We start from the raw sequence: 27,719 nt of genomic DNA, 5'->3' as shown, positions 1-27,719 counted from the left end.
TTTTCGTCCTCTCTTGACTTCATCAGATAAAATGCATGAAATCAAAGCCATTTTTATATTTGCTTAATTAGACCATCAACCAATAGCATTTTCCATTCAATAAAACCATTCATTTACTATATAACATTTAGTATCTTATAAATTTAAATACTAAAACATAGTCTCTTAGGCATATGCATTTATATTAACTACACAAATAAATATTTAATAAAAATTCATTTATCCTTTTTTTAAATTCTTATAAAACACATAATAAAAATAATAAAATGTTGTCTTTCGGCTTTTCCTGGTTAGGGGTCGCCACAGCAGAACTCCAGCCTGCTAATGATTGGCAGTAGATTTTCATGAACGCCAAGGTGCAGGCTCAACGTTCAACCTTCAACGAAGGCATGCCCCATTTAAGCATGTCTTTCGAATGCCCACCCAACTGCGGGGAGGACATGCAGACTACACACAGAAGGCACTCACTGCAATCCAGCCGAGAATCGAATGGGAGAACCTCTTGCTGTGAGGCAACAATACTACCGTTGCACCAGGACAATTTGTTAGGGGACGTCAAATGTGTTCAGAGAATGATGATTTTATAGCTGAAAGTAAGTTCTTAGAACAAATGTTTTTACAGACAGGATACCCATTAAAACTAATTGAAGTAAAAAAGGAAGTAATACAGGTAGAGCTGATAGATTTGCTCCCATACTAGGGAAGAACTCTGGTGAAATAGATATAATTCATGATAATGAGCATACTAATAGCATATTTGAACAGGCATTTGTGACTAACTATAGCGGAGATGCTAAAGCTATAGTAAAGACGATAGAAGAAGTATGGGGAAGATTCTCTGCAATATCAGATTTAAATATTTTTGATACCCCATTTAAATGTATTTTTAAGAAAGGGTCAAATATTAAGAATATTATAGAAAGAAATAATAAAGGAGTGCACCCTTATGGACGTAGTAAGGAAGGCACTTTTAAATGTGGCCATTGTTCACAATGCCCTTATATATATATAATGGAGAGAAGGTAGAATTAGTAGCTAGGAATAGAGTAATTAGTAGCAAGGAATATTATACATGTGATAGTAATGGACTCATTTATTTAGTATTATGTAAAGCATGTAGTGGTTTCTATGTGGGTAAAACAGAGAGAAAGCTCCGAAGAAGAATATATGAACATCTTTATGAAGTAAAAAATAAAAACAATACTAATGCCCTTTTTAGACATAGTTTAGTAGGTCATAAAGCATCATTTTCTTTTTTCGTGTTAGAAACGGTGACTAAAGATATAAGAGGGCGGCTATGGGAATTACATATAGAAAATAGAGAATTATATTGGCAAATAATGTTGGAAGCCAATAGATTCCCTGGCATGAATGAGTATCTGTCTTTAGCTCCTGTTTTAAAAATTAGAGCTGCTAAACTTTGAAGTGCAATAATGTATTTGACCACCAGATGGAGAATCCTGTTGCTAGTTTAATACAATTAAATTATATATGTATTTTATTATTTTATGTGTTTTATAAGAATTAAAAAAAAAGGATAAATTAATTTTTATTAAATATTTATTTGTGTAGTTAATATAAATGTATATGCTTAAGAGACTATGTTTTAGTATTTAAATTTATAAGATAGTAAATGCTATATAGTAAATGAATGGTTTTATTGAATGGAAAATCCTACTGGTTGATGGTCTAATTAAGCAAATATAAAAATGGCTTTGATTTCATGCATTTTATCTGATGAAGTCAGGAGGGGACGAAAACGCATTTATATGTGAAATGTTTATGTGAATGTCTTTTTACTTCGTGAAGCTGAATAAAAGTGTTTTATTGGAGTTGGATTGCTTCCTAAGTGCTATATTTTGAAGTATTGGATAGCAATCACCCTTAGAAGAAGACAGTCCTATAGCACCTGCAACACAAGAGAATTGCCCTCATCTCTAGCATGCGGATGAGAAGACTGGCCTCTTCTGAAGTCCATAAATCTTGGATCATGATCCTCTTGTGATGCACACCCACCCTAGGGCGGAACTGCTCACATGAACTACTGCTTCTGGAGGCTGAAGGACAATTTGACTACCGGAAAGTACAAACAACGAGTCTAACCTCCACTGTAAATGCTGTCTGCAAATATTGGTTATAATCACTTAAGCTGATAGGAGTTGCAAAATTTAAGGCCATCATTATGGACAATGTCATTATGCTGAGAACCTTGAGGATTAAAGCAGCCATAGGAGATGCACTCCAGAAGGGGCTTGGAATGTGTAGTTTTAATGTCTAAATTCTGTCTGATTGAAGAGAAATTACTGAAGTGGTCATGTCCATGCTATATCTCTCTTACACACTCCATCAGCTGCATTATGCATGAGGCACATGAAGGGGTTTAAAATATAGGTCATTGTGCTCAGGGACATTTCCAACTGTTTCCTTGAGTTTGATGCTGACTGCTTTCTCAGGGCTTGCTGGGCTAGATTCCTCTAGAACTGGTTCAGGTGAGTGGGGTGGTTTAAGGCCCTCAATGTGAATGTGTCCTGGACACTCATAGTTTGTCCACTGCCCTGGACTCCTTGTTAAGAGGTGAAGAGTAGTTGCATCATAAGTAAACTCATTTTTCATCACTGCTGCCACAATAATAGAATCTACCAGTGGAGACTTGGCCCATTGCTGTTTGTCCTTGGAAGGTCTAAGAATTTTAGGCATCAACTCGCATGTAATGGGCTTCTGCTATGACATCCTTATGTCTAGATCTATTGCTTTGTCTGTTAAGAAGTAGATGGGTGCAGAGCCATAGGTCTCAAAGAGAACATCCTCATGAAGGGAGGGTGTTGTTGGTGGGCCATGATCCCCTCTGGCGCATGAATTCCAGAATCTCACCAAAGGTGGTGTTTTCAGGAGGAGACTGACAGACCCCTCTCTATCATCTGAATCACTGTCTGATGTGAAAGATTCCAAAGGGAGGAAAAGTCCCAACTCCTTTAGAGGACTCTTCCTGCTGCTGAGCAGAAACTTTTTAGGTCTGAAGCTTAGTTCTGACCCAGGGATGCTTGATGGGAGAAGAGAAAGTGGAAGTCATGAGGGGGAACCAATCTCAATGAGCTTTACATTTTCATTTTAAAGGAGATGAGATCATCCTTCCCAAAACTTGGGAAGGCAGTATCAATGTCTGCTGGATCAGAGGATGCCACTTCTGTAACCAGGTCCATACCTTTCAAAGTAGAAATGATTGCTGTTGAAGAAGGCATGCCCAAAGCAGTGTGGATGGCTTTCAGGAGGGGATTGGAGCCGAACAGTCAAACACCAAAGTCTCTTTCACTGACAACATAGCCATAAGCAACACAACTACAATGAAGATACTGATGTTTCACAGAGTGCTAAACAAGATAGCAGAGTCAGCACCATAGGGCAGGCTTCTAGTTCAAGACTGGCTCTGAAACTGCTGGTGGTGAAGCTTGCATCAGGGAAGGAGCCAGAAGAGGGGACATAGGACCAGTCCTACCCACCTTCAAAACCAAAGGGGATTGGAGGATGCTCACCTCGATCTGCATCCTCAGAATGTTCCTCATCAAGTGATTCAAATCAGTTTCTTAAGTACTCTTGCAGGACCTGAAGAACCAAAAAGATGAAATGAGATGGAAAGTGGCCAGGAAGGAATCCTACACAGTTCCCTTTCAGATGAAGTCAGGCTTGGGAGCCTCTTGGGAAATTTGTCCAGAATCATGATCAGTTCTGACAACCCTGGAGTCAATGGTGGAGTGTGTCTGCATCAAAGCCAAAAGTACCTCTGTTCACAAGTCTTTGAAGCCATGGTTCCAACTCTTTGAAGTACCTTTTCCTTGGCTCGGAGACTCTAGTTTTAGATTTATCAGCAGATTTTTTATATATGATGATTCTGGGTCTGGAGGCAAAAGGCTCTTTAGGATAAGCTTATTAATTTACTGGACAAGGCTCTGGGCTTGAAGGATTTAAAACGAGCAGTCATCAATGAAATGATCCACACCCAAACACACTATAGATGGTTCATATGCATGTCTTGGGATGGTAACGGTGTCCACATCTGGTACATTTGCTTTATCCTTGTCTATGTTGACTCCTTAAGGTACATACAAACAGACTGACACAAATACAAAAAGCATCTGTCTGGGATAGCAAACAGTTCCAGTTATTGAGGAATTAACAAAAACAATATGTCTACAAGTACATGAACAGCAAAAAACTAACTATTCTAAACATATACCAAAAACATTTTTTAAGATGGAAAATGGGAAGAAAAGAAGGGCTAACTTACTAAAAGGTAGAGTGAAGTTTCAGGAAGTAAACAATACCTAAATGTAGAAGAGCAAATTATTCAGCTATCCAATTTACTGTAAGAAACAAGGAGGAGCACTTAACTGAATGCCAAGAAAGAGATCAGAGTCTGTTCACAAATGTGGCAAATGAGATCTGAGCTAGTCTTGGTCACAAGAGAATGATGGAAAGAAAATTCTTAATGAGGCTCAATGAAGAAGCACTAATGCTGCTGGAGTCAGATCTGACAAGCAACTCAAGGACCCATAAGTTTGATTGGACAGACTGAATAAATAAGATTGTGCATTTTCTGAAGTCAGAAATCTACATCTCCAATTGTTATCATTATTTAACAGTAATCCACCAGCTTTTCTTCCCAAATCTCCAGTGTTACAGGATCATATGAGGTTACTATGCTAATAGCCCTAGCGCCCTTACAAGTCTAGCCAAGTTTAACCCGTGTTCCCTATAGGGCCTAGAGATATGGTCTATGTTTACAAGCCAATCTAAATCAGCACTGACTGCCCCTATCCAAGATGGACACAGGTGAAACCCCTGGAATGAATTTACAGTTTCCCATCCAGTTGTCCAAGTTGCGCTTAAATAGGGTCAATGAGGGGCTTTGTTTAACTTGACTTGGGAGTTTGTTCCAAAGGAGAGGTAACCTCTTTGAGACCTCTCACTCTCTCCAGCAAGTCTTGTTGATGTCACAGGCTAGGTTAAGGTCCCTAGAGCGACTGAATTGTTTACCATTTGACTTACAAATGTGCAGCATTTCCATTAAGGCAGGATCAGAGGTTTCTCTATATGCAAGGCACAGGTTGCCTCCGAGTAGTCTATGTGATACAGAGTTTTAGTGACAGTGATTTCAGTCTGGCCATGTGTGACATGTGCTGAAGATGCTCAATTTTCTTTGTGAGAAACCTTTGAGGTCTCTCCATTTGCTGTAGGTGCCTGGTAAGGTATACACCAAAGGGAGCACTGTACTCTATTAATGATCTGATGAGGGAAAAGTACAGGTGGGTTATAATCTCTTTAGTTCTACAGGCTATGCCCTTAAATATAAGGTGAGCAATGGAGAAAGTCTTCCTAACCATTGTGGAGACATGGTGATCAAAGGTAAGGTTGCTGTCAACCTGTGTGCCCAAATCTCTCACCACTGATTTAGAGCTTAGGGTGTTGTTATTAATATGGTAATCTGCAGGGACATCGCCCTTGCCGAAGGGGATGATAATGCATTTTTTCTGCATTGAGTTTAAGTCCATGACTTTGGCACTAATCATTGGTATGCTTAAGTCCTTATTTTAGAATGTTATGTGACATCATTTGGGGGCTCAATGACTGCACCAAGTTTGTAGTCATTAGCAAACTTTGCCAGCCACAGACCTTTTGTTTCTGCCTGTACTTCTGAGAAGTAGATTCAAAACAATAGCAGCCCTAGCACCAATCCCTGTGGAACACCACTGGTAACAGGTCTGCTGGTGGAGGTGGAATCCCCCTATTTTGACTGTGTGTGTGGGTGTTCTGACGGTGAGCCAGTTTGCAACCCACCTGACAATATATATGTTGATCCTCAGCTGGAAGAGTTTTTCTATGATGCCTGAATGGGGGATTGTGTCAAAGGGCTTGGCTAAATCTAGGCAAGCCATATGCACAGATTTGCCTTCATCCAGGGCTTTGGTGACTTTCTCGAAGATGTCCACCAGATTCAACAGGCACACTCTCCCTTTAACAAAACCAAACTGGGTTGGGTCAAGCATTTGAAGGTAAGTTCTCCTATATCTTTGTTGATAAGGTCCATGATGATTCTCTCCATGGCCCTGCAGATTAAGGCTGGTTAGACTTATGGTTCTACAGTTCCCAGAGTTGGTGGATGCACCCACTTTGTACAAGGGGATGACGGCAGCTGTTTTCCATTCAGCAAGCACAAAACCAGTGCTTGGCCTGTGGTTAAAAAAAGTACTCAATGATGTTGCTAACTCCTGTTTTAAACCATTTAAAATGCAGCCTGTGATGTATTCAGGGCCTATAGAGGCTCTGTTTTTGGCCTTGTAGTGAATGATTAAGACCTGCTCGTAATGTTTGGGGTATATGTGGCAGGGAAGGGGGTGAAGTTTATACTGAATCTGTCCACTAGCAGGTTGGCTATTTCAACAGGTTCAGTATATGTGGTATCATTTACCACAAGTTCGGCGCAAATCTGGTCTTTTTCTTTAAGGTTTCAGAAGTAGCTAAAGAATGCCTTGTGGTTATCCTTAGCTAGGGATGCTAATTTAGATTTGTACTTAGTTTTAGAGGACTTTACAAGATGCCTTGTTTGCTTCTTCAAGCTGAGAAAGGTGTGCTTCCATTTCTGAGACCATTCCTTCATGTTCTTAGACAACAGTTTCTTCCTGTTATTGTACAACCTGTTTATAGCAGATGCCCACCATCCTGCTTTGGTCCTTTCAGGTACGGCTGCATAAATACAAATGTATAGATGTTTATACAGTGCATTGGTGCATATCCCAGTAAGTGTCCTTGCCATCAATGGGGACAGGTGCTTTGAAGCTATTAATGCTGTCCCTTAAGAGGCTGTAGTTGTTTTGGGAAAATTTTTTATCTTGATTTCTTCTGAAGTAGGGTCTGATGTAACTGTTACTTTGAACAAGACTGACTTATGATCAGACTTCACCAGGGAAGGCCACACACTTGTGGTGGTACACCAATCTCCCATGTTGGTGAGTGTCAGATCAAGAATGTTTGGGATCTTTGTGGGGGTGCCAACTATCTGTTACAAGGCATCAGAGGTAAAGTCCAAGAACCTTTGAGCGAGCATGTTAGTCCACATATAATTTACCCAATCTATGGACGGACAGTTAAAGTCACCCAAAACCAAAGTGTTTGGTTTTATTTTGAGCGACTCAAGTACATCCAAGCAGGCAGTGTGAATATCTATTTCCTACAGTTATTTGCACTTGGAGTAACTCTAGGGAATTGTTCTGTTTAACCGATCTAGAGGCATATTTATCTTTGTTGAATACTGATACTCCTCTTCCTTTAGTTCTCGCACATTCATTTTGTGGTCTGAACGTGTGGAAGGCATTATAACCTGTCATGGCCGGGGTGCTTTCCGTAGCCTTGAACCAGGTCTCTGTGACTGCACAGACATCCGCATCTTCCAAAGTGAGTAATGCTTCCAGTGAGTGCAGTTTCAAATTTAGACTCCGTGTTTAGCAGCATAACCATGAGGTTGCTTTTTGACAATATTTTTACACTGGGAATTTTGTTCTTGTGACATTGCCTAAAAAAGGCACTATGTGGAGGCAAGTGCCTTAGCCAGTAACCAAAAGCCAAGAGGTGACAGGTGAAGACCATCTCTGGCAAAGCAACATGGTTTATCAACCTCATCATCCCAGGCTGACAGGCACTGGATCCCCTTGGAATGACACCAGAAACTAAGTCAATTGCTGAAGTCAACATTTTTTGTCTGTATTGTGGCATCATCCTAGGTGAAGGTAGAATGTGGCTTAAGGCCTGGGACACATAATCAGAGAACTCAGTCATGCCTCTCTTCATATAGTCCAGAGAGGTATGTCTCAAGTCGTTCACACCAACATGGACAATGACAGAGTCATAACAGTACCTCTTGTTGAGAAACTTGAGTGCATGTGTGATCTGGTGGATCCTAGCACCTGAAAGCTGATTGTGACTTTTTCCTTATCCAGTCTGGTGAGTGAGATATCTGCGTGTCTCACAATGGAGTCACCTATTATCAAAACATTAGATTTTGTGTTTTGCCTAATGGGCTTGTTTGGTGAGACCCTAGTGCATGTGTTATGTGCACTGTGTTCAGCTGGTAATGTATTATGTGAAGTGTGTTTATGTTTGGGAGGTCTCTGTTCTTTAGGTAGGCTTCTGGTGATTACCTCCGCATATGCGGGTTTAAGTGTTGTGCACGTGGTTGGTGAAAGAGGTGAAGTGTGTGAGCTGGCAACCTGCTTAGTAACTGATGTGCTAATTTCTGAGTGAGAGAACAGACTCTAGATTCTTAATATAGATACATCTCTCACACACTGAATTTGTGTGAAGTAGAAGTAATGGGTTGTCAGTGTACATGAGAAATTTGCTACACTGCCTCAGGATGCCCATGTCGATCAGGCTGGCTGGAGAAATGGTAGGAAATTGTCCATCCATAATACTAGGTATAGTACTGTGATCAAAAATGGGGAGAGGACTAGGAGGACCAGGTATGGTTGAGGGACTAATAAAAAGTTCTAAACTGTGAGAAGCTTAGTGGGTGAGACTTGTGTTGGTACCTCAGAAGGACAGCTGAGTGTCTCTCCAGGCACTGAAGCACAACAGTAAGAAATCTCAGATGGAACACAAGCAGTTGACTAATGGAAAATATATCTATCTGGGACTTTGCATCTATAATCGCCAGTGGTAACCACCACTGCGTGATGGTGCACACCGTCAAACATGGGCAATAAACAGCAACAAAATTAAATGGATTTAAAACACTCGAACCAATGATACTGCAAGAGATTGGGCCCTGGGCCAACAAACAACACTCGGATGGGTCCTTAGCTACACTCTTCTCTCACAAGGGTGCAGGGGAGGCCCTCTTTTGTAGAAGAAAGCTGGATAAGTGTTCAGAAACTGCAAAAGCAGACTGGGTCCACAAATCTGAACAAAGTCTATACTAGGCTAAAAAGTGCAACTAACAGCAAAGTATAGCTCAAAAATAACAGCACACAGTAGAAATACACTACAAGAACTATAGATCAAGTTAAAATGATACTTATGTCGTCCTTGCACCTGCTTGTAAATGTTTCTACCTCCCAAGTCCCTGCTTACACTTATCAAGGGTATCAGAACTTGTCAGACATTTGGGATGCATGGCTAGGCTTAAAAAAAGCCCGTTGTGGTCGTTAGCCTAGTAAATACCTATGAGTCTATGAACAAAATATATACATCTTACAGACTGTCATCTAGACTTTATAATTTTTTTACAGCTTAGAATAGCTGCAACAAAAACATTAAGAGGGTTCTGAAACTGCAAACATCTTGACAAAAAACTGTTGTCGTTAACCCAGCCTGTCATCCTTGTATCACAGAAGGAAGGACAGATCACACAGAATAACCACAATGTGCCAGCCAGCCTTATACATGGATGTGCCGAAAAGGTTATGCTAATTAAGATAAAAACATTTATAACCAACAAAAAATAAAAATTATGTACACATCATAATGATGCATCTATTTTGTCTGTTTTTGTCTTTTCTCATCTGATCTCGGTTCCAATTTTGGCCACTTCCATAGACTTTGGCTCTGTAGCTTGAGCTCCTCCTCTTACCCATAATCCCCCCTCTTTAACCTAGATTACATCACAGTTTGCCCTCTATTCAGCATATCATCCTGCCCATTACACATTAATCAGTAACAAGACAGTCTAATTTAATTACAAATCAGATTCCATAAGACTTAAAGGAGAGAAGAGAAAGGTTGGAGCTCATCAGAAAGCAAAGAAGGCAACACTCCTCAGGACATAGGAGGAGTCCAAATGTAAATCTTCTAAGTGGGAATGGAGTTGGAGGGCGGGAGGATGAGGAAGGATGAAAACAAACACAGATGCATTGTTATGGTGAGTACATAACTTTTATCTGATGTTGTCTTTTTCATCTTTTCCTCAACCGAAGGGGCAGAGTCCCCAGCTAGAGAAACCCGAGGGTGGTCTACAGGGAAGGATATTCTAGAGTACAGCAGAGCCAAATGCTTCTCCGCGCCTAGACAAAAATGTCCAATTTGTAATGCACAATAAAGGTACAAGTAATAGACCAAGCGGCAGCTGCACAAATGCCCTCTATGGAAGCCTTGGACCAGAAAGCAGATGATGTGGCCACAGATACAGTGGAATGAGCCTTAGGAGGTTTAGACGTGTCAATCCTTTCTTCCTATAAAGAAAAGAAATGCAATCAGTGAGCAGTTTGGCTAAAGTTACCTTTGACCTGCTCAATCTGACTTTGGAAAAGAAAACAAATAACTGAATTGATTTTCTGAAATCTTTAGTTCTGTGGAGATTGAATCTAAGCTGTCTATGAACATACAACATTTTTAGCATGCATTCTCCTTTGTTAGAAAAATTTGGAAAGAAAACGGGAAAGTTGATGGACACATTTATAGCAGTTTCTGAAGCCATCTTTAGTAAAAAAGGATTAGTATAGAGGGACACCTTGTCCTTGTGAAAGATCAAATATAGTGGCTGGGAAGAGAGAGCCTGGAGTTCTGATACACATCTGGCTGATGTGATAGCAACCAGAAAAATGGTTTTCCAAGACAAAAGCTTTAAGTGCAGCTTGGCAGATGGTTCAATGGGGGGCTGAGTCAGAGCTTGAAGTAGTATTGTTATATCTCATGGAGAAGTAGGACCCTTAATAAGGAGTCACAATAAAAAATGATCTTGGAGAAAGGCTTTACATAGTCTTGATGGTGCCAAGGATGAGTTGTTTTCTCCCATGTGAAAAGTAGAGATAGCTGGAAGTTGGACCTTTACTGCAGAACAGCTGGCTCCACTGCAGAAAATGTGAGCTAGAAAATCAAGGACAGCTGGAATAGGTGCTGAAAATGGTCTAGTTGTCTTTGGAGGGCCCAAAGGGAAAATCTTTTCCATTTGCTCTTATAAACCTTCCTATAAGCATTCTTCTGAGATGATGTGAGGATGTGTCACACCAGGGACGAAAGCCTGAAATGTCTAGCCATCATTAGAAGTGAAGAAACCATGCAGTTCATTTGAAGGAAGGACCAAACGTCTTGAAGAGTTATCCTTGATGGATGAGACAGGAGATCTGGAGAGGGATCTAACTCTCAAGAAAGGGTGTACGGGTCACAGAAAGGGAAACCATACTTGTCAGGGCCAAAAAGGGGATTGCTTTGCTCTACTGCCGAGACACTTTCTGAAGAAACTTGGGAATGAAAGGAGTAGGAAGAAAGGTGTAAAGGAGTCCAGGGGGCCAACTGTGGATCAGAAGGTGTCTTGGGGGGGGGGGGGTCAGGGCAATGCACCTGCCACAATTGGAGCTGAGAGGGGAAGTGAAGACGTCGCAGCACGGTTGACCCCAATGATGAAAAATTATTTCTGCTACTACAGTATTGAGAGACCACTTGTGAGAGAATAAGATGGACTAGCTCAATTTGTCTGCTAGCATGTTGGACTTCTCCAGGATAAGCATTGCCAAAAGAAAGTGGCCAGAAGAGATCACTCATCACCATACTTTTTCAATGACTTTCAACACAAGGTGTAGGATCAGGATACCCCCTGTGTTTATGTACCAGACATACTGTCTGTCTGAATAGCAACCCTCCCTAGAGGAAGAGCATCTTGAAATGCCTGAAACGCTAAACAACTGCCCACATTTCAAGGGCATCGATGTGAAGACTGACATCCGAGTAAGACCAGGTGCATTGGACCATCCTTCCCAGGTAATGCTCACCGGCCCCCAGCTAGGAGTCATCTGTAATCATAGGTAGGTACTAGGCTATCGGCCCAAGGGCCTACATAAGCCTAGCCAACAAGATTCCCTGGCTTATGCCACCCAAGAAAGTTATTTTCCTGTGCCACTGTCGAGCAGAGACACAGAAGTGATCCCCGGGGTGTTTTTCCTATTTCCCATCCACTCATCAAGATTTTTCTTGAACAGTGCTAATGAAGAACTTTGCTTGACATAGATGGGTAGCCTGTTCCAGATTATGGGAAGTCTCTGGGACAGGAATCTATCCCTCCAGCATGTCCTGTTTAGGTCCCTAGAGCATGTAGCTTGGAGGGATTGGGATTTCTTTAGGTGTAGCATGTCCAACAGCTCTGGGTTTGACATAGCTTTATATGTTAGGCAGAGATCACCTCAGAGTAGGCGCTATGCTACGGAGTAAAGCTGGAGTTTTTTGAGACGGTCAGTGTAGGGCATTTGTTTGAGGCCAGTAATCCTCTTTGTGAGGTACTTCTGTGGCTTTTCCAGCTGCTGCAGATGTCTTCTGAGGTATATTCCAAAAGGAGCATTGTACTCTATAATGGGTCTAATGAGTGTTGAGTAGAGGGGAACAATGTCCTCTTTTTTTCCTGTTTGAGAACCCTTTTATGATGAGGTGTGCCACGTAGATGGCCTTCCTGACTACTGTGGCGATGTGACTATCAAAGGAGAGGGTACTGTCCACCTGGGTCCCAAGGTCTCATCACACATTTGGTATTAAGTAGATTGCTGCCTATGTGGTAGTTCATGGGTACAGAGTTTTTACCAAAGGAGATGACACTGCACTTTTTGGCATTGAGCTTGAGGCCATGGCTCTGACACCAGGCATCTGTCTCAGCGAGGCCCTTCTGTAGGATGTCCACATCATTTGGAAACTTGACTATGGCTCCTAGTTTGCAGTCATCTGCGAACTTCATTAGCCAGAGGCCTTCTGTGTTAGCCTGTACTTCAGAGAAGTAGATACCAAACAGGAGAGGTCCAGGGACGGAACCCTGTGATACTCTACTTGTCACTGCTTTGAGGTCAGATTTGGAGTCTGCAACTTTTACAGTGTGGGTTCTGTCCATGTGCCAGTTGGCAACCCATCTTGTGACATAGGGATTTATACCTAGTTTAGGAAGTTTAGCTATAATTCCAGAATGGGGGATGGTGTCGAACGCCTTGGCGAGGTCAAGATAGGCTGTGTGAACCACCTTACCCTCATCTACGACTTTGTTGACTGCCTCAAAGAAGTCGATCAGGTTCAGGAGGCATGATCTGCCTTTCACAAACCCGAACTGGGTGGGATCCAAAGTTTGGAGGTTACCAATGTCTTTGTTTATGAGTTCCATGATGATACGTTCCATGGCCTTGCAGACCAGGCTCACCAGGCTAATAGGTCGATAGTTCGCGGGATCAATGGTGGCTCCCCCTTTGTGGAATGGGATAACTGTTGCTGTGCGCCATTCAGTGGGCACAAAGCCTGATGCAAGACTATTATTGAACATGGTGCTTAAGTGGGGAGCCAGTTCGTTCTGAAGTTTGTGTAAAATGCAGCCTGGGATGTTGTCCGGTCCCATGGATGCTGTGTTTTTGGCTTTAGAGAGTGCAGCTTTCACCTGCATAGTTGTAATTACAGGGACTTTGCATTCATCCTGAACAGATATGGGCCCTTTAGGGGGTGGGTGGGGGGGCGGGGTAAAGTTAGCACTGAACCTATCTGCCAGGAAGTTGGCAATATCAGTTGGTTCTGTAATTTTCATGCTGTTGTGCTGCAACTCAGAGCAGATCTGGGTGTTGCCATCGAGATTCTTGGCATAGCTATAGAATGCTTTTAGGTTGTCCTTAGAATTAGTCTTAGGGTGTCAGGAGAATAAATGGGCAGCCTGGAGAAACTTCTTTTGTTGTGATCCACCTAGCTATGTATTCTGTACAACTCCTTGTAATTCTTATTGGTGCAGACAGGGGCTTATTGACCAATGCACTGCCAAGTGTCCAATGCAGTACCCACATCTGATACCTTCCTAAAGGTACTAGAGTAATGGAAGCTGTCATGGATCCAAGAAGTTGCAATAGCAACTTTGCTGGAGGACAGGGAAGAGAAAGAATGTGGGATGCTTGGGTCTGCAAAGTGTTTAACATTGTCTGTGGCAAGCTTACAATCTGTGCCACCATATCCAGACAAGCACCAATGAATTCCAGGTCATGAGTGGGGGAGAACTGAGAACTGGTTTAGTTCACTGTGATTCCCAGTAGAACACATACTTGGAGCATGCAGTCACTGGCTTGAATCAGTATAGGCTTGGTGGGTGTAGAGAGGAGCCAGTAGTCAAGCTAAGGAAACACCCAGAATCCTAGAAGTCTCAAGTCAGTATGACCACTGCCGTGCACTTGCGGAATACTACAGAGGCTGTGGCGACGTCAAACGGCATAGCCTTGAACTTATAGTGACTGCCTTCCAGCTGGGAGGGTAGGTACATCTTGGATTACCTGTCTATTTTGATGTGATAGTACACATCCTGGAGATGTATTGAGTACATCCAATCTTCCTTGAGCAACAGTGGCTGAATGGACTGAACCATGATCATTTAGAACTTTGAGTGTTTGAAGTTCAAGTTGCTGAGATCCAAGACAGGTCTTAGATTCCCATTTTTCTTTGGCACCAAAAAGAACCTTGAGAAAGTTCCAAATCCTTGCTGGTCTTGTGGTACTGTTTGGATGACACCTTTTGTCAGCGTTCTTTCCATTGCTGTAGCTGCTGCTGTCCTCTGACTGGGTGGAATGTTGTGAATTTTTCTGAGCAAATTGGGAGGCTTACGACAAAAGCATATGTAATAACCTCTGAATATTATCCTCTGCACCCAAATATCTTTGGTGATGGTGATCCAGGGTTCCAAGTGCAGGGATATGTGCCCCCCAAACTGCCTCAACAATGCAGCAGTTGAGCAACCTTTCAGGAGCACTGAAAGGGCTTCTCAGAGAAAGGACTTCTGAAGCCCTGGTGTTGAAGGCCCTCTCTGCTGTGTGGGTGACGTCTTCCATTAGAGACCCCCCCCCACCCCCTCTATCACAGGGGACCTGTCCCCCACAGCAGCCCTGGGAATACCCTAACAACTTGCAGACAAGCACCAATGAATTCCAGGTCATCTTCCTACCCCCCTCTCTGCTTCCTTGAAAAGGTCCTTTGAGGAGTCAAGAAGCATATTCCTATGGTAGACAATGATCTTCCCATCTTGTTCACTCCTAGATAGCTTCTTTCACATCTGGGCCAATTAGGTGGATCCATCAAATGGAGCACTGATAAATGATGACCTGAAGGGCTCCACAAAATCCCAAAGGCACATCCAGGTGTGCCATCTCATGGCAATTCCTGAACCCGTGGTCGCAAAGCTCCCTCTGAGGCATGAGAAATCAGCCTCATAGAGGCATTCAAAAGGGACTGGAGGGTAGACAGTTATGAAGAAATAGTCTTGATGTCCTGAGCAGACATGGACCCTAAGAAGGAATTGGAAAAATCCTTGATCAATTCCCTCTGAAATCTAGTTATTTGTGCCAAGTAGTTCATTGACCTTAGGGAGAAAGTTACTGAAACAAACACACTTCCCACATCTGTCCAGTGTCCTGAACTCTCTGCTGAAGGGATGGACAGAAAACTCTATTTGGCAAGTTCCTTCTTGGTGGCTGCTGTTACCACCATAGCAACTAATGGTGGACCCTAGCCAGTAAGACTCCCAAATGAATCTGGGTCCTGAGAAATTTCCTCATCATCCTGTTCACATCTGCTTCCATCAGGCTAGTAGTCGACTTAAGGGATAGAAAGTTGAGCATGGCCTGAAGTCCTTCAAGGGGTCTTCTGTAAGAAAGGAGAATGGATCCTCGAGGGTACAGGCTACAGGGTGTATGTTTATGACTGATGGAGTGGAAGCTTTAATTTAACTCTTGTCACATCTAAGGAGCCAGAAGTATACAATGGTTTGGAATCTTTTTGTGGAGGAGCTGAACCCAAAACAGAGGAAGGAGAATGATCAGGGATTGCTTCCTAGAATCTTTGCCTTTTACAGATGAAACCCCTTGGTCTTCTGTGCCAATTTTTTAGAAGAGGAGGGAGCTCCAGGAGAAAAACTAGTAGTAGTAGATGGGAGTAATCTTTCACCGCCAAGTTATTATGGCACTCAACAAACACACAATGATTGAATTCTGCACAGATCTCATACTCCACATTGAGATGAGTCGCTCCAAGGCAATAAACACATTCCTGGTGGGTATCCATGTTGGGGATCTTATGCCCACATGAGAAACAATTTTTAAATCCAATTGGCTCATCAGCCATCTTCTCTCAACAACAGAAAAGCAAGAACATATACCAGCAATGGTAAGACAGACGTAGCCACAACAGGTAGCAAGAAGAGGTAAAGTGGCAGAGAATTAAAGCAAGGCAGAAGGCCCATCCATATAGAAAGACAAAACCCATGTCAAACTAAATTTTTTTATATATATGTACACATTTTGTACAACAGGAAAGATAAAACAGGGGATGATGGTAAGTAACATATTAAAAACCCTATAAGACTATAGAAAAGCAACTTATCTGTCTACACATGAGCTACGGTAGATTACATCATTGAGCTGAAGTGGCAAAAGAGGTCTGAGGTAATCCAGGCTAAAGAGGGATTGTGGTTAAGGTGAGGAACTTGAGCTATGGAGCCAAAGTCTATGGAAGTGACCAAAGTTGGATCAGAGACCCAAAGGTTGAGGAATGGACAAAAAAGACAACATTGGATTCTGATGTATATATGCATTTAATAAAAAAGTTTCTCACACCTGTATACAGAACTCCACTGAAAATACTGGCCAATAATATATGCCAGAATCTTAAATTAATATGTTCTGATGGTAAATTATGCATTTACTGACTTTACTACAAAGTAGGTACAGATTCAAAAGCTTGCCTGTGATAAAAATCATATGGGGAATGAAAGAATTAAAAACATCCATCATTCTTAATACAATGCTGTACAAAAATACTTTAAAATTAACTTTTCATACCCACAATAAACAAGGAAATTGCAGACTCTGTAAAAGACTCGCATGATGAGATTTTCTTGGTAAGACGATTCACACCGACTTCAGGCAATTTTCACACTGCCCACTTCAACAATCTGCACCAGGCAGAATTTCCCTCTCATTTTTCATAATGGGAAAACTATTCCTGATAAGCTGTTTTATTTTTTTTTAATGTAGCAAATGGCTGCAAATAACTCAATACAGGATAGGTCGGTGATCAGTGATATGACCAGTTAAAACTTTACAATACACCTAAGAGTAAACAAACTACATTTTTTCCAAACTAGATGCTCTTGAGACTGTCAGCTTAATGAAAACGCTATTGCAGCCTAGGGAAAGATTCTGAAAATAAAAGTATAAGTTATTTAATATCTTCTTAAGCATGTGAAAAGTCCTTTCCTATGGCAAAATCATAAATTTACACATCCTTCAAGAGTCGTAAACAATGCAGTGTTTGGTGAATGATAGTATTCTCCTTACAAAGTAAACTTTAAAGAAAAGGTTGGGAAACTGATTCAAAAGACAGCAAGACAAAGACAAAAAGGACCTACATAAGACTGTGAAGGAAGCTATTTCAAGAGAAATATTTATGACAACAAGCAACAAACTCAGGCCCATTACTGCATACCTTGAGGGCAAAAGTCCCCTTATTACATAGTATGGCTTCTATATCAAAATAATCTGACCAAATTAAAAAAAAAATAATAATTTCAAAAACGCATTTTATAATTTTGCTCATCTACCCCTTAAGATATTAAAAATAGTTTATTTCAACTACCACTTAACACAACACAATCTAAATTATGAACACTACGCAGAAAAACATTACGTTTCAGGAGAAAGACAGGAGACAACATAAGTCAGCTGCTTGGCTGATACCTAAAAGAGTGCAGGTGTTTGGTCAAAGCTGAGTGGTCCTCAGTGGGTCTACACTGCACAGTAGTGTGCTAGTCAGCATGCATGCAACCTCTGCGAATAGCAATTTAGAAGAGCATTAAGACTTTAAAAAAAAAAAAAAAACTCCCAATCTTTAGTATGAGGGTGATTCTGTATATTTAGTGCCATTGTGCTGTAACTCAGAGCAGATCTGAGTGTTGCCATTGAGATTCTTGACATAGCTATAGAATGCTTTGTGGTTGCCTTTAGAATCAGTGGCAATTTTGTTTTTGTAACTAGCTTTGGAGGATTTTATGAGGGATCTCAGCTTCTTACTGAGGCTGACCACGGAGTTCCTCAAATCATGGGACTTTACTCTTTTTTGCAACAGTTTCTTTCTTCAGTTGTAGAGTTCGTTTATGGCAGGGGACCACCTGATTGGCTTCCCTTTTTTGGAGGATAGCATATTGGGTCTGTCAGGGATAGCACGATCCATGCACTCGTGTAAGTGCTTATAAAGTGCATTTGTGTAGGATTCAGCAGTTGTACCTCTATTGTCCGTCTGCATGGGTGTTGTGAAGTTTGTCACTTCTGTCTTAAGAAGCAAAAAGTTGGTTTTGGGGAAATTTTTTACGGTGGTTTCCCTAATGGGGGTGGGGGCAGGATGTGTATGTCTAGGGTGATTAGCTTGGGGTCAGATCTGACCAACGAGGAATTGACCTCTGGTGTGGAACACCAGTCACCCATGTTGGTAATGACCAGGTCTAGGATATTGCTGCCCCTGGTGGGGGTGTGGATAAGTTCATCCAAGGCGTTGGAATTTATGAATTCCAGAAAACGTTTAGCAAAAGAGTTGGTACATGAGTAGTTTTCCCAGTTAATGGTGAGGTAGTTCAAATCACCCATTGTTAGGGTGCTGGGCTGTACCCTAATATTTTCGTGTATCAAGAAATGAAGAATGGGAATCCTAGGGCATGGTGGGGGATCTGTAGCAAGTTACAATTTGGATTGCGGTCTTGCCCAGAGTTAGTTGCACTTAGATAACCTCGGATGCATTATGCTGAGCAATTAGCCTGGAGGTGTGGCTATCTTTAATGAATATGGACACACCTCCACCTTTAGTGTTTCAGTCCAGGATAGGTGGCCTAAAGGTGTGGTATGAATTATAGCATGGTAATGCAGTGGTGCTCTCTGGAGCCTTGAACCAGGTCTCTGTCACTGCACAGATGTCGATGTTCTCCAGAGATTTTGATTTCTCGCATTGAGTAGCATTACCCTCAGATTTTGCTTGCTTGTATCTTGCCTAAAAAAGGCACTATAGGGGTGGCAAGAGCCTTAGCCAGTATCCAGAATCCCAAGGGCGACAGATGCAGGTCATCTCTGGCAAAGCATTGTGGTCTGTCAATCATGTCATCCCAGACAGATACTGGATCCTTCAGAATGACACTAGAAGCTTAGCCAATTGTTGAAGTCAATCATTTTGTCCATGCACTGTGGTATCATTCTGGGTGATGGCAGGATGCTACTCAAGGCCAGGGTCATACCTGCCTGGGCTACAAGATCGGAGAGCTCCTTCATGTCTCTTTTCATGTAGTCCAGGGAGGTATGTCTCAGGTCATTCCCACAAACATGGACAATGCCAGAGTCATATTTGTACTTGTTTTGGAGTGACCTGAGTGTGTGCATTATGTGGTGGATCCTGGCACCCGACAAGCAGCTGACAGTAACTTTCTCCTTGTTTAGCCTGGTGGAACATCAGTGTGCCTGACTATAGAGTCACCTATGACTAGAGTGTTTGGTATATTGTTATGCCTTATGGGCTGTGGTTGAGTGGCACACTGAATTTGTTGTGTTGGGGGGTGGAGGGTGCTTGCTTTCTGCTTTGGTGGTCTCTGTTGCTTTGCAGATTTTTATTGAGAGCCTCTGCGAATGTAGGTGCGTGTTTTGGTGGTGTAGGTTTTGAGGGACTATGTGATGAGTGTGGTGTGATGCAAGTGTTTACCTTCTCCTCTTGACTGTCTAGTCCAGTCTTGGGTGAAGAGAGCTTTGCTTCCAGTTTGGCTATATTAGTGCATCACTTCTAGGTTTTAGTGTTGGGTGGTAGGAGGAGTGCGTTGTCTGTGTACATGAGGCAATTGCTACATTACCAGAAGATGCCCAGATTCATCAGGTAGACAGGAGAAAACACCGGGAGCTGACTAAGACATATCTGGATAGGTGCTTATTTATTAAGTACTAAAAACTGTTTTCCTCTAGACAAGTGAGGAAAGTTGAGTGTTGTAGTAATTTGTAGCTTATTTAGTGCTTACAATGAGTTCTGAACAAGTGCTGAGCTCAAAGAAACAGATTTGAGTGCTAAAACTAAAAAAACTGGCTAGTTCTAAGGGAAAATTTGAAGAGCAAACTTTATGGCACCTGGAATAGTTTAACCCTAGGTAAGCGGCGATGCATAAAGTGTATTTTTTTTAAGATAACAGTAGCAAATGAGCAAACTGATTTAAACAAATTAACCAATAAAAAGCTAAAAACTGAGCCCCATTCCAGCAGTCTTCGATCAGACAAGTTCTAACTGCACTCTCCTGCCACTAGGGTGCAGGGGAACCTTCTCCAAAAAAGATGGTCTGGTTTAGTGCTCAAGTTATACAAACAAAGCTAGATTCAGCAGGTGTGAATTTAGTCTATGCTAGAGCAAGAAGGCGTACCAATTTCTGAACGAAACAGTTCAAATAAGCCTTCAACCAGATACCTTACTTCATCTATCATAACTGCAAAACTTTTTCAGGTTAAATCCTCATGTTACAGCATTTCATTAAATATTTGCATTCACAATCTTACTACACACTACTCAGTCTACGATCAGAAAAAAAAGCTGTACATTCTTGACACTTTTCTTTCAGAATTACTTATGGAATACTTCCAAAGTTTAATACAGAACATTCAATCGTTAATTCTAAAAAAAAATATATATATATATATATATATATATATATATATATATATATCTATAGATTAAGTATATTTTACAGGCTGGCAGTATGCACGCTCCTTTCCGTCTCTTTTGGAGCCATTCTGATACATTTGTAAAATATGTTTGTGTCTATGTTCTGCTAACAACACAGGAGGGAAGATGCCAAGATAGCTTTCGTGTACTTTTCTTTTTACAGAAATGTAGTGCTTATCCTCTACAGCCAGCAGTTTCTTTAATGCCATGTTAGAACGGTTAACTTCACACAGTGCAATGGGAGTAGAGAGAATGCAGTACAATATGCATTACTGGTCCTACCTTCACTATCAGAGTCGGTCTTTGTTTCCTTATGGTGTCCTTCTGCCACTTTTACAGCCACTGCTCGACAAATGGCTCCAATTTTTCGTTCAAGAGACCGAACGCCTGCTTCTCTAGTGTACCTAGGAAAAAGAAAAAATCATTATCTTGCAATGTTAAAGTTGTTAAATGTATGTCAACAGTAAGCAAGAAGAAAAAAAATACAAGTACGTATTTTAAATGACAATGATACATTCACTTTAAAAAAATGTGTACAATAAACTAAATGATAAACTGAATTTTTCTGTATGCGGCTACTAATTATCTTGATCTTTGTCATAATGGACATCATCTATTACACAGATCCAGCTGCATTATGCTTATCTGTTTACTTTCAGACACAACCAGATCACAGTGCAAATAAGACAGTATCACAAGATAAAGGGAATAAAATGCAAAACATCAGAAACACAGATAAAGCAGTACACAGCATGCACCATACAGACATATATGCATGACCAATGTCAAAGGATTATACAGAAGCAAAACGGAAGCTCTTTTGTACACAAGTTTGAACAGCTTTTGCAAGCTGTAAAAGAAAAGGCAGTAATACTGCAAATTTAACAGGCAATGTAAAGAATATCACAGAGTTAAAGTGAAGGGCGTTAAACTGTCTAAAGGTGGGCAAGAACAGTATAGTCACTTTGTACAAAATATAAAGGAGGGGAGCACTGTTTTGTAACCTGGCAATTTGTAAAGTGTTCTTAAAGCCAACTGCATGGGTGGTGAAAGAAAAGTGGGTTGGGTTTTGCTGAAAGATGGAATGGAGTGAAGGAGTAAACAAAGGATAGATGTCAACAGATAAAAAAGAAAGGTGTACATATTAATAAGCTAGAAATGAGTCAGACGGAAAGTTTTACAGCAGCAGTGTGATCTCAGACTTACCAAGGCCCAACTTTAGCCCCATGTTACTGAAATAATGGCAGGTGATGGTTTGCCCCAAAGACAAAAGGGGCGGGAAGGTTTCTAATGTTGGCTTACAATCAGTTCCAAAACACTGGAGCTACCTTTGAGAATACGCTTTCAGTGATGAGGAAAGATTTGTGGTATAGTCCATGCTCTCTAAGGACCTCTAAGTAACTTGGCCACTGTCCACTTTTGGTTGACCAATAGACTTTACTGCATATGAAAATTATTTAGTCTCAGGAAATGACAGACAACCTGTTTTACTTGCATCTCTTTATTAATTGCCTTGTCCTGACCATAAATTGATTGATCTCAGTTGTAAACTGACCTGGTTTCTGTCCTTCCCATAGTACTAGCACTGCCCTTCTAACCTATATAGATACTGTCAATAAAGCTACAGATAATGGCAAACTAGTCTCTTCCTTATTTCTAGACTTGCTTAAAGCCTTCAACACAGTCTGTCACAGCACACTTCTACTTCAAATGCACTCACTAAGTCCCTCTCAGCCCACCTTTCTGGTTTAAGCGCTACCCGTCCAATAGGCTATCAGTCAGTTAGTAAAATGGCACTCCATGCTCTCTCCTTACCTCACAGTCACCACTGGTGTACCACAAGGCTCTGTCCTTGGTCCCCTCCTCTAACATTTTCACCAATACCCTCCATACTTCCACACAACAGGCCACCCTAATACAATATGCGGATGATTCCACTCTCATTTGCACATATGACAACATTGTACATCTCAAAAAATGACTCAGAAAGCTTTAACAGCCACTGAAACATGGCTTCATAACTCACAACTAATGCTCAACTCCAAAAAGACCAAACTACTGCTTTTTTCCCCAAATCCCTCTCTCATTAAAAAAACATTTAATCTCTCTCTCTCCTGATAATACAACCACCAAAGTTGCTTCACATAGCAAACTATTAGGGGTAATAGTAGATGATAATCTTAAGTTTGACCTACATATAAAAAACTGCACAAGAAAAACTCATCAAAAACTAGGGCTGCTTTACAGAGCCAAAAATGTTCTGACTGATGCAACTAAAACTAGCCTTGCCACTACGTACCTCCTCCCCACTCTTCTCTATGGTGCTCTCATCCTTTCTAACTTCCAGGCTTCACAAAAATTAAAACCTGAACAATGTCATAACAAAATTTCTAAATTTGCAGCACATACCCCTTTCACCACTGTATAGCACTGAAAAGCCTTAATTACTTAGAACTGCCAGATCAACTAACGTACTCACTTCTTACTACCTATAAAATTGTCCATCATCCATCTGCCTGTCTAGCACTAAAAAACATTCTAGACAACTATATTCCTAGTCGGTCAGTGAGATGCAGTGACCTAAAACTCCTGTCTGTCTAAAACCTAACAAATCTGCCGGGTGTAAGTCTGTATTTGTACAAGGTTGCTAAGGCCTGGAACTCCTTACCTGTATCTAAAAGGTCTATACCCTCCCTCCCATCTTAAAAAAAAACTCTGAAAGACTTCCTAGCTAAAATCTGGTACTGTTCTTGCTCAAAACCAGGATAAACTATATTCCTAAATGTAAACACGTACCTTTTCATTCCTTATACCGCCTTACTTTCCCTTCACTTACTTCCTTACTGCTAATTCTCTTCCCTGACTTCCTCTCTAAATATATCATAAGCCTGTTTTCTCTCACTTCATATTGCAATTCATATTTGTATTACAATAACTTACCTTTAATTTCTCTACAAGCTGTCTAAAATTTCTCTGAATATTAAATGATTGTCATATACCTTGTATCAATTCATAACCAGTGTTTTTATATTATGTCTAATTTGTTACTACTATTTAAACTACAGATGTTTTTGTTTTATTTTTGAAGACTGTAAAATTATTGTTCTTGAAATGTTTTATAATAATTTGGAGCTTTTCTTCCCAGGGCTTTGCTGAAAATTGGCTTTTATCCAGTCAGACTTTCCCAGTAATCAAATGTCAATAAATCAATCAATCAAATATTTAATTGGTATTTTCTGCTTGTGTTCTTAGGGGAAACTGGCAGGTAGAAGAGTTTATAAGCAACTGGGATCAGAAGAAAACATTATTTTACAAATCAGCACGGCACATACTAGAATCTAACTTTCTGTAATGGACAGATTACTCGTTCTTTTAATCAAGAAGTGAAGCTGTGTCATTTGCAAGGTTAATATAATTACAAATTTTACAGCTAACTAAAGTGCTCTAACAATAGGAATGTAAAATAAGGTAAAAGGCACATTCTTCTCGGGTATCAGGATGCTTTAGTGATGGTGTGGAGGGGCAAGGTCAGGTACAACTTCTAGGTAAATGTAGGTGGAAACCATGGATACATGGTACTCCAAGTACTTGTAATTTTAAGGAGGGAAGGAGAAGAACGTTTTTGAAAATTACAAAACATGACTGAGTTAGCTCTAACTAGGTTAAGCAAACAGCTGTCAAGGAACCAAAAGAAGATGTCATTACTGTGAAATGAGTTCTGGATTCGCTGAATGTCCTTGAACCTTTTTACCTCAGACTACGGAGAGCTCTGGGTTTCCTAAGGATCTCTTGCACTTTTAAACATAAGAGGTTCACAGCATATGACAGATTGCTAATGTTAGGTGATAAAACCGTGACGAGCATCAGTCCAGGATATAACTATGGAGGAAGTCCCAATCTAAGCAATGCATGGGTTAGACGTGGTTTTTCCATAGAACATTCAAGCTAGGTTGGTCAGACAGCTAGATAGAAAACCACCTCAGAGACTCGACAGAGAAGCCATACTGGGAAAGGTCTGTAAGGAACAGGTAGTGAATGATCTAACAAAGGCACTCCCTAAAGAGCACACCAATAGAGAGGCCTTTGGCAATGTTAGAGAATATTATGATCAATCACATACAGCAATGCTAGGGAAGATAAAAACATCTTACTTTTTTTAACTTCTGCTTTACTATTCTTCTGTTTTACATTCCGTCTTGGTGATCTTTTTCGGGGTGCCTTTGCTTATATTTCTCTTTGAATATCTTTGGGGCTGTCTTTTTTGTGTTGATTAATTTCGCTTTCTCCTTTGCATAAATATTGCACCATATCAGATCTCTCTCTCCTTCCCATGTCCTATTTCCTTTTTTATACCTTTCAAAAATCTCTAGATTTTGTTCTTTATATTTTCACACTTCCTCAGTTGTTTCTTTTTCCAAACGGCCTAAGGTTTCTTAGTCTGTTTTGAGGATTCTATACTGTCATTTTTTTCTCTCCTGTCACCAGTACACCTAACAGGACTGGGCACTGTTTCATCCTGGGTCTTGTGCACCCAGCTATTTTTTTTTAACCTACTTCTGTCCATGATATATGTTATATAAAATACAGTCTGTACTTTAGTGCTGTCTTGGTGAGATTTTGTGAAAAACAAGATCCACCACTTGAAGGTACTCACCAAGACTTGAGGATGAATTCAGTTCCAGCAATACTACTCTCCTTTGCTTGTTAACTTATCTACATTCGGACAGCCTCTGTTAGATCTGCTTGATGAGATGGAAATTATCACATTATTTCCAGGCCCCATAAGACTACCTAATGTTGTCATTTTCCTTAAGCCAGATAAAAATAATCACCCAGCAACTACAGACTTGTATGTCTCCTAAATTTAGAAATTAACAAGTCTTTACAAAGATTTTAGCTTGTAGATTACTTCCATATTTAATATCTCTCATTCAACAAGGCTTTAACGAGAGATCTAGTTGACAAGGCCTAATATGATTATGTCTCAACACACAATTGGTCAGAAATTCTAATATCTCTACCGCAGCCCTTCAATTAGATTTTAACAATGCTGCTGACTTGATACAATGGCCCTTCATCTGGAAGTTTATTTATATTTATACATTTATTGACCATGGTTGACCTCTGATCTCAATGAACCATTTTCATGTTTACAGTGGGGTATACAATGAAATGAACACAGCAAACACCATTTTACAATTAACATAATTAAACATACATAGAGGTATTTATAGATATGAAAGTTAAACATACCAAAGCAGCTTTATACATTATTACGAAGTACACACACATATTTTATGTCCACGATAAATAAGATATTTAAAGTACAGAAAGTTTTAGGTAAGTGATGCTGGAACGTAAGACTACTACATTCAAGGTACTGACCCTAAGATGAATTGGGGGTAGCACACAATGAAAAGCTTTAAGTGTGCAGTTTGGAGATACAAGTGACAGTAGTGAAGGTTGTACAATAGAAGACAAGTAATAGTGAAGCTTGGGTAGTGGGAAATTAGGTGCTAGAGTCACTCTGGAAGCATTTGCAGCATGACTGCTTGAAGAGAAAATATTTTTATCCTTTGTGGAAGTTTGTGAGTGATGGAATGGATTTTTTTCATCAGGAATGGATTCCCATACTTTGGTGGTGAGTATGAAGAAAGTGTGCTTGGTACATAGTAGGTTGACTGTTTTTAGTAAAGTGAGTGATGGAGCTGGACAGAGACCTAAGATTATATGATGTTACCCTCCTTCATAGGTTTCCTTTCCGATTATATTAACATACAGGTTAATAGGTAGGTAAATAGGCTAGCTGTGCTTATGGGCTACTTTAAATCTAGCCAATTTCCCCTTCACAGGTGAGAATCAAACCCTGTACCTCGTGTGTCTGTGAGGTAAACAATTTAACCATTATACCAAGCCCGGGTCTATATTAGAACATCAAAGTTTCAAAACTTCGAATGTTCTAATATCGACCCCTATTCAGTGAAAGCTGAAAATATCGAAGCAACAGAAAACCAAATTTTTTCCTAGGGAAATAATTTGGTTGTCTGTTTCTGTTGCTTTGGTATTTTAGCACTGTGGTGGAAAGTTACAGGTCAGGTTCAGGTAAGTGCGTGATTGAGTGCGGGTTAGGTTAGTTAGGGTTAGGGTGTGGGTTAGGTATGTGTGCGATTGTGTGGACGTGAGGGTTAGGGCAGGTTAGGTGTGTGCGCAATTGTGTGGACGTGAGGGTTAGGGTGGGTTAGGTGAGTTAGGGTTACAGCACGGGTCAGGTAAGTGTGCGATTATGTGGACGTGAGGGTTAGGGCGGGGTAGGTGAGTTAGGTTCAGGGCACGGGTGAGGTGAGTGTGCGATAGTGACGGACCTTAGGGTTAGGGTTAAGGTAAGTGGATAGTTAGTGGTGTGTGTATAGTTTAGTGTAGGGTTAGGTGTAAGATTTTAGGTGTGCGTGTGTGGATTGCTGTTTGTTTGGTGCTTGTGTTGTCTGTATGTGTTTTGGAACAGCAAATTTTTTCCCTAGGAAAAAATTTGCTGTTCTGTATGTTCGATGTTTTCAGCTTTTGCTGAATAGGGGTTGATATTAGAACCTTCGAAGTTTTGAAACTTTGATGTTCTAATATAGACCCCAACCCCCAACCATATGCAAACTATTATGCTCTTCATTCAGTGCAAGAATTTGTACCATCCAGGTTTTCTCCTCAGACTTCTACCATTTGAAAGGACAGATGCTGGGGGTGTCCCCTCTTTTCCTTACTCTTTATTTTAGTGCTAAAAGCATGTTCCTTATTTTACTTGTATGATTTTAGCTTATACAAGTATTTCTGTTCCTCATTCTGACAAATTCACTATTTGTGGATGACTGTATCTTTTGTATTTCAAATCTTATAAAACACCTTCAGGCCATACTACAAATACTTAACAGATACTCATCTATTTCAAGTTTATCCTAAAATTTCAGTAAGTCACCGTTCTTTCCCATTAACAGAGCCTATATAGAAAATTTGGCAACCACAGA

At 40.7% G+C, this 27,719-nt stretch overlaps 1 protein-coding gene across 1 annotated transcript in view; it reads right to left on the bottom strand.

The window, feature by feature from the left end:
- LONP2 (lon peptidase 2, peroxisomal) overlaps nt 1-27,719 on the bottom strand; it is a 1,625,174-nt gene that overhangs the window by 743,204 nt on the left and 854,251 nt on the right. The window contains exon 11 of the mRNA XM_044081964.1: nt 20,989-21,110. Within this exon, the coding sequence (XP_043937899.1) occupies nt 20,989-21,110 (122 nt within the window). The remainder of the gene's footprint in view (nt 1-20,988; nt 21,111-27,719) is intronic.

The sequence above is a fragment of the Protopterus annectens genome, chromosome 8.part1 (assembly GCF_019279795.1).
Source record: "Protopterus annectens isolate FY-2018-M chromosome 8.part1, PAN1.0, whole genome shotgun sequence".
Lineage (NCBI taxonomy): Eukaryota > Metazoa > Chordata > Ceratodontiformes > Protopteridae > Protopterus > Protopterus annectens.
The sequence above is the reverse complement of the archived record's forward strand: the minus strand, read 5'-3'. Positions and strand labels throughout refer to the sequence as shown.